The following is a 17002-nucleotide window of genomic DNA, read 5'->3' on the forward strand; positions in this document are numbered from 1 at the left end:
TGAGTGGGATTACTGTAGAGGGAAGAATAATTATGATAAATGTCAGTGCTGGGAATAATAAATCTGCATTAGCTCCAGGTTTCTGAAGAGTGGGTCATTCAGTCCTTTTAGAAGGGAAGGCCCCAGGACAATCAATTAATCAATAAACAAGCATTTGTTAAACACCTACTACAAGCTATACACAATGCCAACCTCTGGAAACACAAAGATAATGATAGTCCCTGCTCTCAAGAAGCTTACCTTCTGTTAGGAGAAACAACATGAACACATAACAAGAGAGTACAGAATCTTTACAAAGAAAATATAAAGTCACTTTTGAGGGAGTATTAATAGCTGAGGAAGGAGGGAGGGAGAGACAAAGAGCGAGAGAGAGTGCATTCTAGGCACGGGGAAAGCCTGTGCAAAGGCAGAGATAGAAGGCAGAAGGCTGCTTACAAGAAATAACAAATAGGCCTGTTTGGCCAGAATGCAGAGTTCGTGAAGGGAATAACATGCAATAAGCCTGGTAAGGCAGGCTACGGCCAGTTTGTAAAAGGCTTAAAATGCCATATAGAGAAGTTTGTATCTTCTCCTGGATATAGCAGTGTTTTGTAAACAGGCAAGTGATAGCACAAGAACTATACTTTAGAAATACCACATTGGTAGCTGTGTGGAGAAGGGAAACTAATAGGAGACTTCTGCAATAGTCAAGACAAAAGGTGCTAAGGCCTAAGCTGGAATGGCTGTGAAGAAAGAAGGGAAAGCTGTTGTTAGGGTAGTATACGAACAAGACTTGGCAACTTCTTAGATACGTGTACTAAGTGAGAGTGAGGACCTGAAGAAGACTTCAAGTTGTAAGCCTTTCTGACAACCATGAGGACTCGCAATAAAAATGGGGGAGTTGAGAAATGGAGCAGGTTGGAAGGTAAGATATAATGAACCGTTTGAAACATAACAAGTTTGAGATGTATTTGGGACATCCGGTTTAAAATATCCAATAAACAGTTGGTGACACAGGACTGGAGACCAAGAGAGAGACTAGGGATGGATATGTGAACTGGGAGTCCTCTGTATATATAAAATAAAAGAATGGTCTTGTGATTAACACAAATTTGTAGTAAACCCAGTTAATACATTTAACCAAGTGGATGGTGTTGGGAATCCTCCTGGGATTTGGAAATAGGCCAAGGGGGGCAACGATGTAAAACTGAATTGGTCCACTATGGGTCAAGTTGGGGAATGGAGGAAAGCCAGGGCAGGGATTTTATAGAAGTGCAATTAGTTGGAGAGCACCTCAACAACCATCTAATCCCAAAAGAAACCTCTCCTGTCACATACCTGACGAGTGGTCACCTGGCTTTGCTTCTGCTTTAATGAGGGGACTCTCTCCCCTCCTGAAGCAGCCTATTCCCCTTTGGACAGTTCTACTTGGTAGTAACTCTGCTTGCTATCAAGCCTAAATTAGCCTCTCTGTGACTTTCACCGTTGCTCCTAGTTCTGCCCTCCGTGCCCAAACAGAACAATTCTTTGTTGCTGTTGACCCTCAGCAAGCATCTAAACATGACCCCTCACTCTACCTTCACGCCTGTAAGCATGCCAGTTGTGGAAACACTAAAATCGAGGTATGCCAGCATCTCCGGGGTAGGAGGTTTATACAGCTGAGGTAAACGCTTCCTGGGCAAATCATCTGCAAAGAAATAATCCACACAGGTCAGGAATGTTAGAACATGAAAATTACTACCCATTTTTTTCTCTTTGCCTTTGTACAGGCCATCCCCTGGAGTGTACTCCCATCTTACCTATGAAAAAACATCTATGTATTTGTTCTGTCTTGCAATTATGATAGAAATAATATAGACAGGCAGTGTGGGAGAGAGAGCCAGCTGCAGAGTGGGGAAGATCAGAGTCTGAGTGCTGTGTATGTCATATAAGGGCTGAAGACCCAAGGCAAACCACTGGACCTCCAGGGCCTCTAACACTCTCTAACACTATAAGTTGCAAAACAATTGCAAACTTGCATCAGTAGAAGTTTCCTCACCAGGTTGTGTGCTAGACTAATGAAATCACAGATCTGGACAAAAAATTATTGATTAATTAATGCCACTTGACATTTGAACATGGTCTATAAACTATAGAATATTGACACATCTCATTCTTTGCTAACAACTAGTACCCCCAGAGTAAGAACAAGCTGGAGTTTGTTTTCATTGGTGCTAGAAAACATCTATAGTAGTTTTCATTACTGCCATCATACAGATGAGGGAAACCGAAGTCAAGAGAGGTTTAACGGTATGCCCAAAGTTATGTGGTCAATGAGCCATGGAGTCAGGACTAGAAAACAGATCTTTCAACTCCTGATTAGGTGATTTTTTCTTCCAACACTTAAGTGATTTTTCTGTTATACCAGATCAAAAAGCAAGGGTAAGATCTTCTTAATACTTTATCATCACCTCGAACATCACCCTGCCCAAAGTGAATGCAACACCATTGGTCAGTGATGGTGCTGAGTTATAGAACACGTGTTCACAGAACTTTTCTTCATTTTAAATTGTTTTTAGATCTTGATATTCAGGAATCTTTGAATTTGGGTCATCATAATTTCTTGGGCTTTTTTTGCAATGCAATTTAGAGAAATTTAATTTGTCTAATGAATATTTAGTGTTGTTTCTATATAAATGAAATGGGCTACAAGTACTATGTAAATAAGTATAATCCATATATAATCTAGAATAATCCTCTGGGGTTTCTTAGGTAGCACAGGAGAATGAATGAGTAGTATTTACTCCCTCAACAACTCTGGAAGAAAGTGCCTAAGAACTGTGCTTGGGGGGCAGCTAGGTGGCACAGTGAGTAGAGCACCGGCCCTGGAGTCAGGAGGACCTGAGTTCAAATCCGAGCTCAGACACTTGACACAGTTACTAGCTATGTAACCTTGGGCAAGTCACTTAACCTCAACTGCCCTGCCTTTCCCCCTCGAAAAAAAAAAAAAAAGAACTGTGCTTGGGGTTTTGAAGTCATGATGATCCTTTCACCTGTGTCAATGATGGTTGGCCATGTTTTCACATCTACAGCTGCTGCTGCCTCTCTTGACTTCAGCAACCTCATCAGGGTCTGAGTTGTGAGAATGCAGGCTGCTTTACTGACCTAGTAAACAGGCATGAGAAAAGAAGAAAAAACCCATAAGCAGTAGTGACATTAAACATATTACTACCTAGGCAAGTACTCTGGATTTTATCAATTTTTCTCCTAGAAGCTCATGGGGACCTCAGATATCTGGGCAAAATTTTTCATTTCTCCTACAAATAAGAGAAAATTGAGGCCCAGAGAAATCATATGACTTGCCTAAGATAACAAAGCAAGTTAGTGGAAGAGCTGGAACTTGAAGTTAGGCCTTCTGATGTCCAGTCCATGAAGCAGGTATGAAAAAATGTTCTATCTCCCTTACATTTTTCTCTTCCTGAAGCATATAAAAGGAATTTGTTGTCCACTTATAGACTTGAAACAAAATTAATTTCTGTAGTCTTACTTTTCTGCCACATACTGACACATAACAACAATGTCTGTTTATAATAGCACTTTAAGGTTTGCAAAATACTTTCCACACATTTTCCTCATTAGATCCCCATCACAATCCTGTGAGGTGTACACTACAGGTATTAGTGCCTCGTTTTACAGATAAGGAAACTAAGGTGAGACAGCTTATGTACTTGAAGGTGGGATTTGAACCTAGGAATGTCCTGACTTCTAGTCTCATGCTCTTTTTACCATACTATGTTGCCTGATATATTTGGAAAGCAGGATTTTCATTTTCTGATCTCTTAATCCTGCTATCCAGACCACGATGAAATTTTTACAGAATTCACCTGTTAGGACTTAAGAGAATCTATAATGAACATTCCTTGGCCCTATGGACATAAGTCATTATCAGAAAAACATTATATACATTTAAAAACTAAAGCAAACTGTCCTGTGCTCCAAAGTACAATGGAATTCAATGAACCAAATTTATTTATCTTGGATCTTAGATAGTAAATACTGGATAGTAAATATTCTATGTTAACTTATGTCATTGGGGCCCTTTGTTTGATTAAAAAACAATTTTGTTAACACCATGGGAACAGACTGCTTTACAAATATACTGGGGTGTTGTCCTTGGGCAGGATCACATTCCAAAGTAACAAAATCAAGAATGAGTCAGGACAGGGAAGAATGAAGAGATTATGTGGAAAAGAGTAAGACAAGTTTCATGGGTTTTAAGTAATAAAAATTACACACGCCCTTCAGTGGGCACCGCAAACACTTAAACTCTCTAACTCACTAATCATCGTTGCAATACAGTGCTCCTATATCTTCAGACACCATATAAATATTGAGAGACAAGATTAAGGTGAAGAGATCTAGCAAAAATCAAGAGTTTTTTCATGAAACTCTTTAATGAACTCTGCTCATTTCAAAGTGAAAACCAATTTGTAAAATCCCTGAGAATCATCAATTGCCCGTACCCAGATGGGATGGTGATCAAAACAAAACAACTAGCCTGGTTACACTTAGCGCTTACATCAACAATCATGCGGACAGTGGGTAGGGTGGCAGTAAGGTTCTGAGCATGAGGAGGTCGAACTGTCACAGGAATGCACCCAGCATATAGACAGCCATAGAACGCAGCAATTAACTCAACGCCTGCAAGGCAACGGAGGGGACATGGTCACAGAATATCATTTAACACGCCAAGTATTAGAACTCTCAACAACAGATAATTTATATACCGTTCATCAATCATATGCCAAATGAGTAATTCAGATAAAATTTCAGCAGTGATGTTAAGAAGGAAATTCACAAAGTGGAGAAAAGATCAAAGGCAAAAGAGAGAGCCCAAAAAGGCCAGTGAATACATCTTATGGGAAAAAAAAACTGAGGTTCAAAAAAAGCTCAAGGATAAAATTTTATGGAAATAACGTAAAGTCCTGTGCTTAGGTTCAACAAAACCACCTGCACACATACGATACGGGGGGGTCATGATTTAATAGCGGTTCATGTGAAAAAGACCCAAGAGTTTAAGCTGAAATGTTTCAAGTAGGGGAGATGATAATCCTGCAAGCCTCAGTCCGGGTCAGATAATATTGGGAGTATTGTGTTCAGGACCGGCAACTATGCATTAAGAGGAACGGAGGAAAAGAGAAAGGAGGATGATGGAATGTGTGGAAGTTAGGCCCTAGGAGCAACGACTGAAGGAATGGGGGACGTTTAGTTGGTGGAAGGGAGGATGTAAATGGAGCTTGTGCTGTGTTCCAACATTTGAAGGGCTCTCATGCAGAAGGATCGTTAGATCTCTGTAAAATTTCAGGAGGCAGAATAAAGGCCAATTACTAGGAAGGACCAAAACTTAGTTCTAAGGAGACAGATTTTCATTTAATATATGAACTTTTTAATAACTATAGGTAATCCAAAACAGAATGGGTGGTGTTCCCTGGATACAGCCAAATAAAGGATGGATCCTAAATTAGGTGGGTACTTGCTAGATGGTCTCCAAGGGTCTCCTCTTACTCTAAGACTCTATACAATGAAGAAAGAAGTATAAAGGGAGCGGAGCATAAAGTGTTAGGGACAGAAACAGGGCATGAGACAAGAATAAAGCACAGTGCAAAGAAAAACAGAACAGTCTAACAAGTCCAACCAGTAATTTTGTCACTGTGCACACCAAACTGTCATCAAATAATTCTCACTCTCTTTGCTATGAAGAAGAGGTTGCTGGAGTAGTAGGGAGAAAAACCACACTAGAATTGAAAACACAGCAATAATGGAAGCAGTTTATAGTTTAATTGGACTGTGAAAATTCTTTTAAACAACTATCATTTCCATGACACTTTTGAGTCATGGTGATTTTAGAGATTAGTGAGTTAGAAATAGCAGATGAAATACTCCCTATTCCTAAACTGTAGACAAGCAGTGCCGTCCATGATTCTGAGGCTAGTGACGAACAGGTGAAGCTTGGGATTAAAGAGTCATTGTCCAACTTACCAGGAGGATAGAGAAGCACTACGTTGTCCCCTGCATTTAGGTGTCCCTTATCATAGAGAATCCCTGCAATTCTCTCTGCTCTCTTGTGAAGCTGAAGGCAGCTAGCTGTACACACAGTGGTTCCCTTTAAACAGAAACATAGTCAGTGGAATGGAAGTTGAGCTGAGAAGCAAAATGAAAACAAATCCGAAAGCAGAAAAAAACGATACAATCAGTTCTTAAGCTAGGCATATATTACAGCTTTGTAGATTATCCATATCAAATTTTGAATTCCAGTTCAAATTCTTTGCCATCCAGTAGATAGTTTTGTGTTTCTTTTCTTTACTCTTTTTAATTTAAGCTTAGGAAATGCAAATTAATTTCATGTTAATTTAAGTCAAACGTAATTAGAAAGGTATGATTCCGGATGAAAAAAACTTCATAAACAATGCAAGCCAAACCCCTAAAGAGAAAAATTTTGGATTATCCATGCTAGTGCATGGATAAGAATTATCTGTACTCTAAGAAGAGACAGCAGAATAAATTATTCTGGCAAATAACAGTTTAATCCTCCAGTAATTTTGAAAATCATCTTTATTTGTTACAAGTTTAAAAAAGCAGATTTCTTGTGTAGAGTTTAAATAGAGAGCACTTTACTGAAATGAAGACTCTATCAAAGGAGACTTAGGATAGTACAGCACAGTATTCAGTGGAATTGTTTCATTCCTAATACCTTGGCATTCAGCAGGAGGAAGAGTACATGGTCAGGAGTGGCTTGGGCTCTCCACTGTAATACCTCTGCCAGAAATTGGTGCTGTAATCATAAAACAGAAAACAGGGTCATCAACCTGGGTCTCCTAAACTGCCTCCTGTTCTATAGATACAAACTCTATTACAAGTCTATCTACCGCAAAGCTACGGCTGAAACACTCACCTTTCTCACCAAATCATTCTCTTCAATTTGTCCAAGGTCTCTCCCTGCAGCTTGTGCAATTCGTTTTCCAGCAACCAGGTTCCCAACCATCACAGAGGCAGGACCTACAACTGTAAGCGAAGACGAATTCATCTTGGAAATTCACCTCAAATTGTACTTCTCTGGAAGCTTATCCAAACCAAACTATAACTGGTTCATATCAAGCACTAGCTTAATTTGCATCGATCAGAGCATAAAATTATAAAGATACTAAACCTAGAGATGCGGATCTGGAGAGAATCTTTTAGGAGGAATAACAATAACAATGGGGATTTAAATAATGCTGTAAAGTTTACAAAGTACTTTACGTTATTATCCCATCTGATCTTCCTTAATCCTGGGGATAGGCAATCACTGGTATTATTATCTTCATTTTACAGGGAAGAAAGATGAGCTTCAGAGAAGCTACATAAGTAACCTGCTTGTGACTGTGTAGCAAGGGTCAAGAAGTGCTTTGCTTTTCAAACCTGGGTTTCTCCTGACTCCAAGGGGAACTGCCAGCGTCCTTGGACACAAAACTTACAAGATGAAATATGAACTGAACAACATACAGAGGAGGTATTGTTGACTACCAGGTAAATTAAGCATGCTTTCCAGTGCACATGAGCGTATATATTCATCACACATTTCTTGGGAGATGACATCAGCAGCAGTAACCACGCTACCACCAGTACTGTATTTATGCCTTGTTATTCTCACCAGCTCTGCACAACTCCTCCATCCATCTGTCCCTGTCAAATGAGAACCTGGCCACAGCATCATCTCCATTTCTCACAACTGCATCACTATGTCCATTTTCAATACTACACGTTCTGAGACCTTGTGCTACACCTTCATCATTGTCTCTTACTGTCACTGGGATAGTTTACAAACTACTTCGTCTCTATTCATCTATTCATCCACTCTGCATTCTGAGATCCTGGCATACAATTTTAGGATTAAGTAGTCTGAATGGCACATAAACAGGGAATTAAGAAGGGAATGACACAGATTCAATACAAGACTGAAAGTACTGTCATTTTGAGCATCCAGGAGAATATGGTGACAGCTCCCCCAAAGAGAATCCCTTATTTAAAAGGTATTTATGGTCTGAACTTCAATGTTAATGGGATTTGGTGTGAAAATTGTGTGTACTTACTTAAGCAGAACAGTGTTTTGTAAGTTTTTGTCATTACTTTTATTATTTTTTTGTTTTTTTTTATAGTTGTTTTATATTGTATGAATTGTTCTCCTGGCTCTGCTCACTCTACTCTGTACCAGTTCGTACAATACTGTCTACATTTCTTGGAAACTATCCTTTTAATAATTTCTTATAGCACAATAGTATTCCATTACACTTAAATACCATAATTTATTCAGCCATTCTCCAATTGATGGGTATACCCTTAGTTTCCAATTCTTTGCCAATACAAAGACAGCTACTACAATATTTTTGTATTTCTGAGTACTCTTTTTTTTTCCCCTCTCTTTGGTGGCATAGGCTTGGTTAGTAGAATTCTGGGCTAAATGGTATGCAGTTTAATAACTTTGCATAGTTCCAAATTTCTTTCCAGAATGACTGGACAAATTCACAACTCCACCAATAGTGCATTAATGTGACTATCTTCCCATAGTCTTACCAACAATTTTTCCATTTTTGTCAACTTTGTCAATCTGAGGGGGTATTTTCTTTATTTTTTTTAAAATAAATTAATTTATTTGTTTTTAGTTTTCAACATTCACTTCTATAATATTTTGAGTTCTAAATTCTCTCCCCCTTCCTCTGCTGCCCCCTCCCCAAGATGATGTGCAATCTGACATAGGCTATACATGTATAAACATAATAAACATATTTCCATGTTAGTCATGCTGTAAAGAAGGATTAGAACCAAAGGGAAGAACCACAAAAAAGAAGAAACAAACAAAAATAGAAAAAATAGTTTGTGTATTTTGATCCATGAATCCTTTGATCAGTAGGATGTAGGCTCATCTAGCCTATCTTCCTGAACACAGGGATAGTGTCTTCACCATTTACTAGAAATACCAAGCCTAGCACCTGGTAAATATTATGTATGTCCTAGCGACATACAGTGGGTATTCTGTAAATGGTGATGATTAAAAACTCAAGTACATATCTAACTGGCATAAAAATCTTCATTCGCTGGATAACTACTGTTCATGTTACTAGAAAGAAGAATCTACTTTATATAAATATCCTAATAGACAAATAAATCTGCCACAATTTCCCAAAAAGTCTGAGAGGTAGTAGAAAGATCTTTCAATAATTTACTGCTGTAAATTTACTGCAATCATTTTTTAGCAAAATATTTTACCGTTTTTATCATAATTAAATACTACCATCTGCCTACAAATTCCAGCAGTTGCCATTGAAAGAACAGGGATTAGAGTATATTCTTGAAATGTTTTGCTTTGAAAAACACACTTTCTGGGATGGGAGGAAGTATTGTGTGGCGGCAAGAGCATTAGGCTAGTGATTCTGAGGATCTGACTCCAGCGAGTTACGTCAGCTTTTTTCAATCCATTTCCTGATCAGTAAATGAAGAAGTTAATCTAAGTCATGTTTTCAGAGTCCTTTTTGCTCTAACATGGGACTGTTTCTCAGGTATGTACAAATATGGGGATCTTTTGTGCTATTAGCAGCAAATAAAAAATACTTAAGTTCTCAATGAAAACAAATTATTAATAAAATTTGAAGCTATGGGGGTAATATAGTACAGTATAAATGTGGAATCCCGGCTCTCTCGCTTACTTCCTACCTGTAGGATAAGTCAAGAGTCTCAGTTTCCTCATCGGTAAAATGAAGGGATTAGTTTGGCCCAGGGGTTCCTAAACTGGGGTCCATGGGCAGATTTAAAGAGCCTGTGAATTTGGATGAGACCAATCTCTAACTGAAACTTAGCATTTCCTTCAATTGTAAATTAAAACAAAATAAATCCATTTTTTCCAAGAAAGGTCTAGGACCCAAAAAACGTCAGTCGGTTCCTTCCAGTCTGGATCTAATCTAAATTCTAATGGTTGCTACGTTAGAATGGCAGGTTCAAGGAACCAGGAATTCCCTTATTCTTTAATCTAGGCTTGCCCTTAAAACAAACTTAAATGACGCATGCTTGGATTTCTTGAACTGGCAATTCTGAGTCTATTAGCTTCTTCCTAAAGCTTTATGGTGACTTAAGCTCAACTACTGTTTAGATAGAGCCAATTTTTGTTAGGTGTTACATTCCCTAGACTTGTAATTGGTTCAAAACCAGGTACTCGAATACGGAAACGGGTGAACAATAATCCCAGGGAGAAAGATTTCCCAGTGGCCAGTCCTCCATCTCAAGACTGCCTTGCTTAGGGTTTGTTTCCCCTGAGTTCTAGATGTAGGCTTCTGGTCACTGCACCAACTATCACAGTACCACTCTCAGACCCCATGGTGATGTATGCGGAGTCACATCACTGAGAGATGAGTAGTAGAGATAGATAGCTATAAACCCCAAGAAAGGGACTTGTGTTGGTGCTTTAGTACCCTTTGTATTATGGCTTTTGCATAGTCTTGTCACCCTAAAAAGTGAAATGAAGAGAATCAAAATTATGGCGACTGAAACAGGCTTGAATCACCTCTCTTCCTCTAAGTTACGATTTAGGCCTTAGAGTCAACGTATTACCTGGTTGCTTTTGCCGGGGTTTTGGCAAATTGGTGACACATGTATGTGGACACATAAGAATATTACAAGGATGCAGAGATCCCTCCAGAAAGTGCTGTTTTGTCTGAGATATATGGATTCCTCCAAGCGGAGTTTTTGGCAAGGTATTGGCTGGAACTAGAGCAAGACAGTATACCCCCACTTGATGAATACTGTCAATTGCCTAAACAAACACAAAGAAAAATTGTTAATTAATCAACTTTGTTATATTCAAGATCAGATCCTCCTAATATATTTTATCACCCGTCATTGCCCTGAGCCTCTTCCTTTCTCCTTATTATATTTTTGGTCTAGCATCAGGAAATTAACACGATAATGGATAGAAAGAAGAGAGTACTCCTTCCATTAAGGTCTTATAAATCAGCATTTAGGGTGGGAGGGAGGAAAGAAGGAATCAAGGTTGGGTGGATAGCAGCAACTACATACAAATCAAGAAAAAAGTGGCTTATACACCCAAAGCTCCCTTACTCCTTTTCAATCTGTGGCAGAGATAAGAAGTCAAAAACGATGCAAAAGCAATCTGAATGAACACACAGATGGTTGTTAATTTGCTAAGTAAGCTCCTATGAGCCTGTGGATGAGTCAAAAACTGGACCAAGCTGTCTTGGTCTTTCATTTGGCAAGCTGAGGTAGACTACCATTCCCTAGCTTGGCTAAATTTAAGCAAAATGTTTTTGTTATAGCAGTTTCATATGCTGAGTTTAAGGATGAGAACATGTGGCTTTAAAAGGAGAATGGGTTAGCAAGCAGAAGCAAGAACCATCTTACAGGGTTATTGTTCTTTTCTCATTCTTAATAAGTATTATTTATTAAAATAATAAGAAAACGGAGGAGTGGGCTTAAAATACATATTTATTTCTAAGTATTACTCAGAAACATGGGCTGTACAAAGGGGAAAGGACTAAAAAATCCCTAAGTTCTTGTACTTCAGGGTTTATAGAATGCCAACAAGTCTATGTTATGAGTGTCTGGGATCCTTCAACTAAAAGTACAATTTTTGGCATTATGTCACCTTTTAGTGATCTTTCCTTGGAAGATGTTGATTTAGGTGCTTACTACAGGAGTACTCAACTGATAACTGATGATTATTTCTCTATAGTTGCTGCTAGAGCTCTGTTCATGTGCCATGCTGTCTGTGAAAACTTCCCTGGTTTCCCCAGCTGTTAAAGCTCTCTCCCTGCTCCTTACCCCGTATTTATTTATCTGCCGTTGTATAGATGCATGCTTTCTGAGGGGGTGGTTTCATTTTTGTCTTTGGATCCCCAGTACCTTGCACATAGTAGGCACTTAATGGGTACTGAATTGAATGATTCCCTTTGACTACCAATTTATGAGGTGTTACAGAAGAAGTGTCATTCCTTACCCACTTCACCTCAAGCCATTACTATGATTCAAGAGCTCTGAAATATGAAACACATGGAATACAGAAAAGCCGAGCCAACTGTGTGATCTAGGCCAAGTCTCTAAATTAGATCCATTTGTATGTTACTAATTCACATGGGTACTATGAACCTTCACAGTAACATATGCAACTTGACTTGCCACAAAATATAAGTAGCTGAATTAGTGTTGTGGAAAGAGAATTTCCTGTCATTAAAAATGTGCATTTACAAATCAACTAATAAGCATCTTAAAGGACCTACAGGTCCTTTGTGCCAGCCACCATAGTAGGCACCGGGGATAAAAAGACAAAAAAAGGGCAAATCTCTCAGGAGTTTATACACTATCAGGAGAGATAACATGCACACATATAAGTATGTACAGAAAAAAACAAAGCAAATGCAAGGTAGTTGGGTAAGATGATTTCATAAATCAATAGGCAGAAAGAATCGTTCAATTCAAAAGCATTTATTTAGGCCCTATTAGAGTCAAGGTAAAAAATGTTTCTCATCATGCTCTTTTGATGTCACGACCCAGTGCCTACTTACTCTAAGGCTGAGCCCTGGCTCGTTCCTGGCACTGGGAAAAACAATAATCCTCATCCACACGACTCAAGTCAAAAAATATGATGTAATCATCATCCCAAAAATTTCAGTTTGCTACGTTCATAGTACATTCAATGGTTCAGTTTGATGGGGGCGGGGGTTCAGGATAATTGGTGTATGGAGGACTTCCTAACGAGTGGAGTTGTCCAAAAGTCTGTCTGTCCAGCTGTCTCAGGAAGGGTAGGCTGAAAGCTGTAGAGTAGGTTTTCAAATGAAGACTAGATGACCACTTGTTCATGATGTTGTAATAGGGAGACTTAATAATGTAATGGATTGGACAAGATGACCTTTGAACTCCCTTCCGCCTGAGGTTCTTTAATTGCTTCCTAATTCTGAAATTATTTAGGGAAAAGGGACATACTGCTGTTTCTCCAAGTGAGATTCTTTTTCAAATGTATTTTTTTCTTAATGCTATATAAAGTTCTATCAAGACCAATCCTCTTTCAAGACTTAGAAAAATGAGGTAGAGAAGAGTCACAGACTTGACATATGCAGATCAATGAAAGCATTAAAGAACAAATTATAAGGAAGCCAACATTTATGGCCAAGCTGCTCTGGAGAGTGGTGGGGGAAGAAGGCAAGAGAATCAATGCAAGCTTTCACTAAGTTTTTACTATGTGATGCATCTTTCATTCTGTGTCAGATACACTATAAATATTCTCTTGCCATGTCCAAATCCTACTCATTCTTTAAGGCACAGCTTAAATATTACGGCCTCGATGAAGTGTTCTCTGACAACTCTGATGGCCAATGACCTATCCCTTTTCTGAACATTCTACATTTACAGTGTGTATCTGACAACATATACAGACTGTCTAGTGCTATTTCCTATTTCATACAACTAGACTAGTTTCCTGCTCCTTAAGGGCTGGAACCATTCTTTTCTTGAACCTGCTGAAGGTCTAGCACAGTTCTGGGCACCTAGTTGCTGTTTAATAAATAGCCACTGACTGGTTTAAAACTAAAAGTCAAAGATGGGTAACCATATAATGATCATCATTTTTATGGGTGGAAAAAGAAGTGAAGAAAGATGAAATTGTTTAATTCAAACTTACATAAGAAAGAGATGAGTAACATGCAAAACATAAGAATGCAGTTACTAGGTGGAAGCCAAGTGGAAGGGTCTTGGTGATGTACTTTGGACAGAATGAGTGGTACCTACCAGTCCTCTACCCCTTTGCCGGAAGCACCCAAATATATGTGGGGGTCACAATTTTCAGGTGAAAAGAAGGCTTACATCCTCATGGTGACTAAGTAATGACTACTCTCTCTCTAACAATCAAGCCTACCGGCCCTAACTCCCCAGTTCTGATAGGGTGGCTTACCTGCAGCACTCGGCTCATCCACTGGAAGCTGTCTTCCTCAGAAGCATCGGGCCGCTGCTCCGCCACCACCACAATGCGCTCATCATAAAACACCGATACAGAGAACACAGCGATCCTGAGAGGAGAGATCACACATACAATGACACATTCAACCCCTACCTTGGGAAGAGCAGTACACTAAAAGCCACAGGAGCTCAGCCTGAGGTCAAATTATGTCACTTGCTCGCTGGGTGACCTTGAGGAAGTGGTGGTGCCTCAGTTTCCTCATGTGTGAAATGAGACAAGTTCTTACACTGGCCAGTTTCACAGAGCTGTGATGGGGTTCACTTGGGATAAGTACATAACAACTCTGACCACAAAGCATACATAACAATAGCATGTGTAAAATGTGGGCTATTGCTATTACAGAGGAAGGGGACATCAATGCAACAGAGATTAATATTAACTGTCACTCATTACACACTAAGATCTGATGATACAAAGAAGAAACAGAATAGTCCTTGAGAAAATTACAATATAACAGAGGTGTTACAACAACGCGGCTAGCAGCTGCTGTGGGGGGTGTAAAATCCACAACAACCAGCTCACAGAACGCTGCAACGTCCCAGGTTATTTTGATCTGCTTTACAACATCTAGGTTCAGCCCAGGAGCTCATAACAAGGGCTGGCCCAGAGTCATGCGCACCACCACGGCTGTGGGTCAGAGCTCTGAAAAAGAGAAAGCCAACCCCTGTTTTTATATCTTTTTCAGGGTCAAGGTGAGTCACACATGTGACTCACCCACGTGACCTAAAATCGTCACAAAGAGGCAACTTAAACCCATGTGGTCTAAAAGCTTCTCGTGTCACACAAACATGTCACTCAAACCCATGCAAACTACGCTTTCCCCTGAGGCAAGGAGGTCACCAAGGACTCCTAATTTAATCAAGGAAATAAAGGCTAAATTCTTCAAGGGCACTTCATTGAACTAAGGGCTAAGGGCCCATTTCGACTGCCAACACAAGAGGTCATGGAAGAAACAAAAATAATCATAATTAACATAATACTAATAATACAAGTTCACAGGAGGGGGCCAAAGAGTGTAGTATAAAATATCAGAGAAAGGCAATCTCTTATAAATGAGGAGATCATGGAAGGCTTCAGAAAGGGAAAGGCAATGAAGCTGGGCAATGAAGTGAGGAGACCACCCTGTGAACAGGAGCCACAGTGTGCAGATACTATGGAGGCTGAGCCTACGCCTGGAATGTAAACGACAGCAAAGCAGTATCTTAGAAAGGTAGGTTGGAGCCAGATTATAGAAAGCCTTAAAACCTAGGGCAAAAAGTTTATTTTATACCAGAGGTTCTTAACCAAGGAGTATGTGGATAGTTTTCAGGGGTCTGTGAATTTGGATGGTAAAAAAAATTTACATCTTTATTTTCTCTAACCTCTAACTGAAAATTTAGCATTTCCTTCAGTCTTTTAAATCTTTTATTCTGAGAAAAGGTTTACATGCTTCACCAGCCTGGCAAAGGGGGTCCATGACCACAAAAAAATGATCTATTTGTAAAAAATATTTATAGCAGCATTTTTTGTGGTGACTAAGAACTGGAAATTGAAAGGATGCCCACCAATTGGGGAATGGCTAAACAAGCTATGGTATATGATTTAGATGGAATAATGATTGTGCTATAAGAAATGACAAGCAGGATGATTTTAAAAAAACTCAGAAAGACTTACATGAACTGATGCAAAGAGAAGTGAGCAGAACCAGGAGAAAACTGTATACAGTAATAGTAATACTGTACAATGAAGAACTATGAATGATTTAGCTATTCTCGGTGACACAATGAACCAAGATAATCCCAAAGGACTCATGATGAAATATGTATCTGCCTCCAGAGAAAGAACTGATACCATCCAAATGCAGACTGAAGCAGGTTATTTTTCACTTTCTTTCTTTTATTCTTTTTTTTATTCGAGTCTTCTTATACAAAATGACTTACATGAAAATGTTTTACATGATTGCACATGTATAAACTATATCAGGGAGGGAGAGAGGAAGAGAAAGAATTTGGAAATCAAAACTTGTAAAAAAAATGTTTAAAAAGTTGTTTTAACATGTAATTGGGGAAAAATAAAATAGTGTTAAAACAAAAGAAACCTTTCTTGGTCTACCTCGAAGCTAGTGTCTTCTCTCTGAGGTACCTCCAATTTATCTTGGTGGCACAGTGGATAGAGTGCCAGGCCTGAAATCAGGAAGACTCCTCTTCCTGAGTTCAAATCTGCCCTCAGACACTTACTAGCTTTGTGACCCTGGCTAAGTCCTTTAACCCTGTTTGCTTCAGTTTCCTCCTCTGTGAAATGAGCTGGAGAAGGAAATGGAAAACCACTCTAGTACCTTGGCCAAGAAAAATGGCAAATATGAAGAGTTGGACACAACTGAAAATGACTAACAACAACAATAACATATCTTGTGTGTACATGGTTATTTACATTCTGTCTCCTCCATCAGAAAGTGAAAGCAGAAAGTGGAATTCCATTCCCTCAAGGCAGGAACTGTTTTTTGCCTTTTTTTGTATCCTCAGCACTTAGCTCAGTGCTTGGTACATCGTAAACACATAAATGCTTGTTCACTTGACTTCACCTGGCAACAGGGAATTCAAAACTTTTAAACATTATTTTTCAAAGCTAGTTTTCAGTTCTATGTCACAAAGGTAACTTAATTACTATGAAAAATCCAGTTCAATTTTTCTATCAAGAATTCTTAGCTCTTACCTAATGCTCCAAGCATATTTGAATTTTCTACCACTCACCTGCCCCTATAGACAGTCTTTATTGATTCAACTGCCAATCCAGTTGCAACAATGTCATCAGCATTATGTCTTCGGCCGCTAACTATTTGCAACCCATCCATTTTTCCAACTACGAATACAAGGCTACCCTGGAAAATAAAACACAGCAGCCAATAGGTATCTGATTTGAAGGAACATATATCTATCTTGTTATACCTACTTAACTAAAAACTCTCTTCTCCAGACAGAAGGCATTCTCTCCCACTGGTTTCTAGGGTAGAAT

The 17002-nt window shown here is 39.0% G+C and overlaps 1 protein-coding gene across 1 annotated transcript in view; it reads right to left on the reverse strand.

Moving 5' to 3' along the window:
- The window catches only part of DIP2B (disco interacting protein 2 homolog B), a 195102-nt gene that overhangs the window by 28538 nt on the left and 149562 nt on the right, over positions 1-17002 (reverse strand). The window contains exons 21-29 of the mRNA XM_036759013.1: positions 16741-16868; positions 13946-14060; positions 10597-10798; positions 6911-7020; positions 6710-6790; positions 5998-6121; positions 4538-4659; positions 3012-3123; positions 1557-1666 (exon numbers count right to left, since the gene is read on the reverse strand). Of these exons, the coding sequence (XP_036614908.1) occupies positions 1557-1666; positions 3012-3123; positions 4538-4659; positions 5998-6121; positions 6710-6790; positions 6911-7020; positions 10597-10798; positions 13946-14060; positions 16741-16868 (1104 nt within the window). The remainder of the gene's footprint in view (positions 1-1556; positions 1667-3011; positions 3124-4537; positions 4660-5997; positions 6122-6709; positions 6791-6910; positions 7021-10596; positions 10799-13945; positions 14061-16740; positions 16869-17002) is intronic.

This window comes from Trichosurus vulpecula, chromosome 5 (genome assembly GCF_011100635.1).
Source record: "Trichosurus vulpecula isolate mTriVul1 chromosome 5, mTriVul1.pri, whole genome shotgun sequence".
Taxonomy (NCBI): domain Eukaryota; kingdom Metazoa; phylum Chordata; class Mammalia; order Diprotodontia; family Phalangeridae; genus Trichosurus; species Trichosurus vulpecula.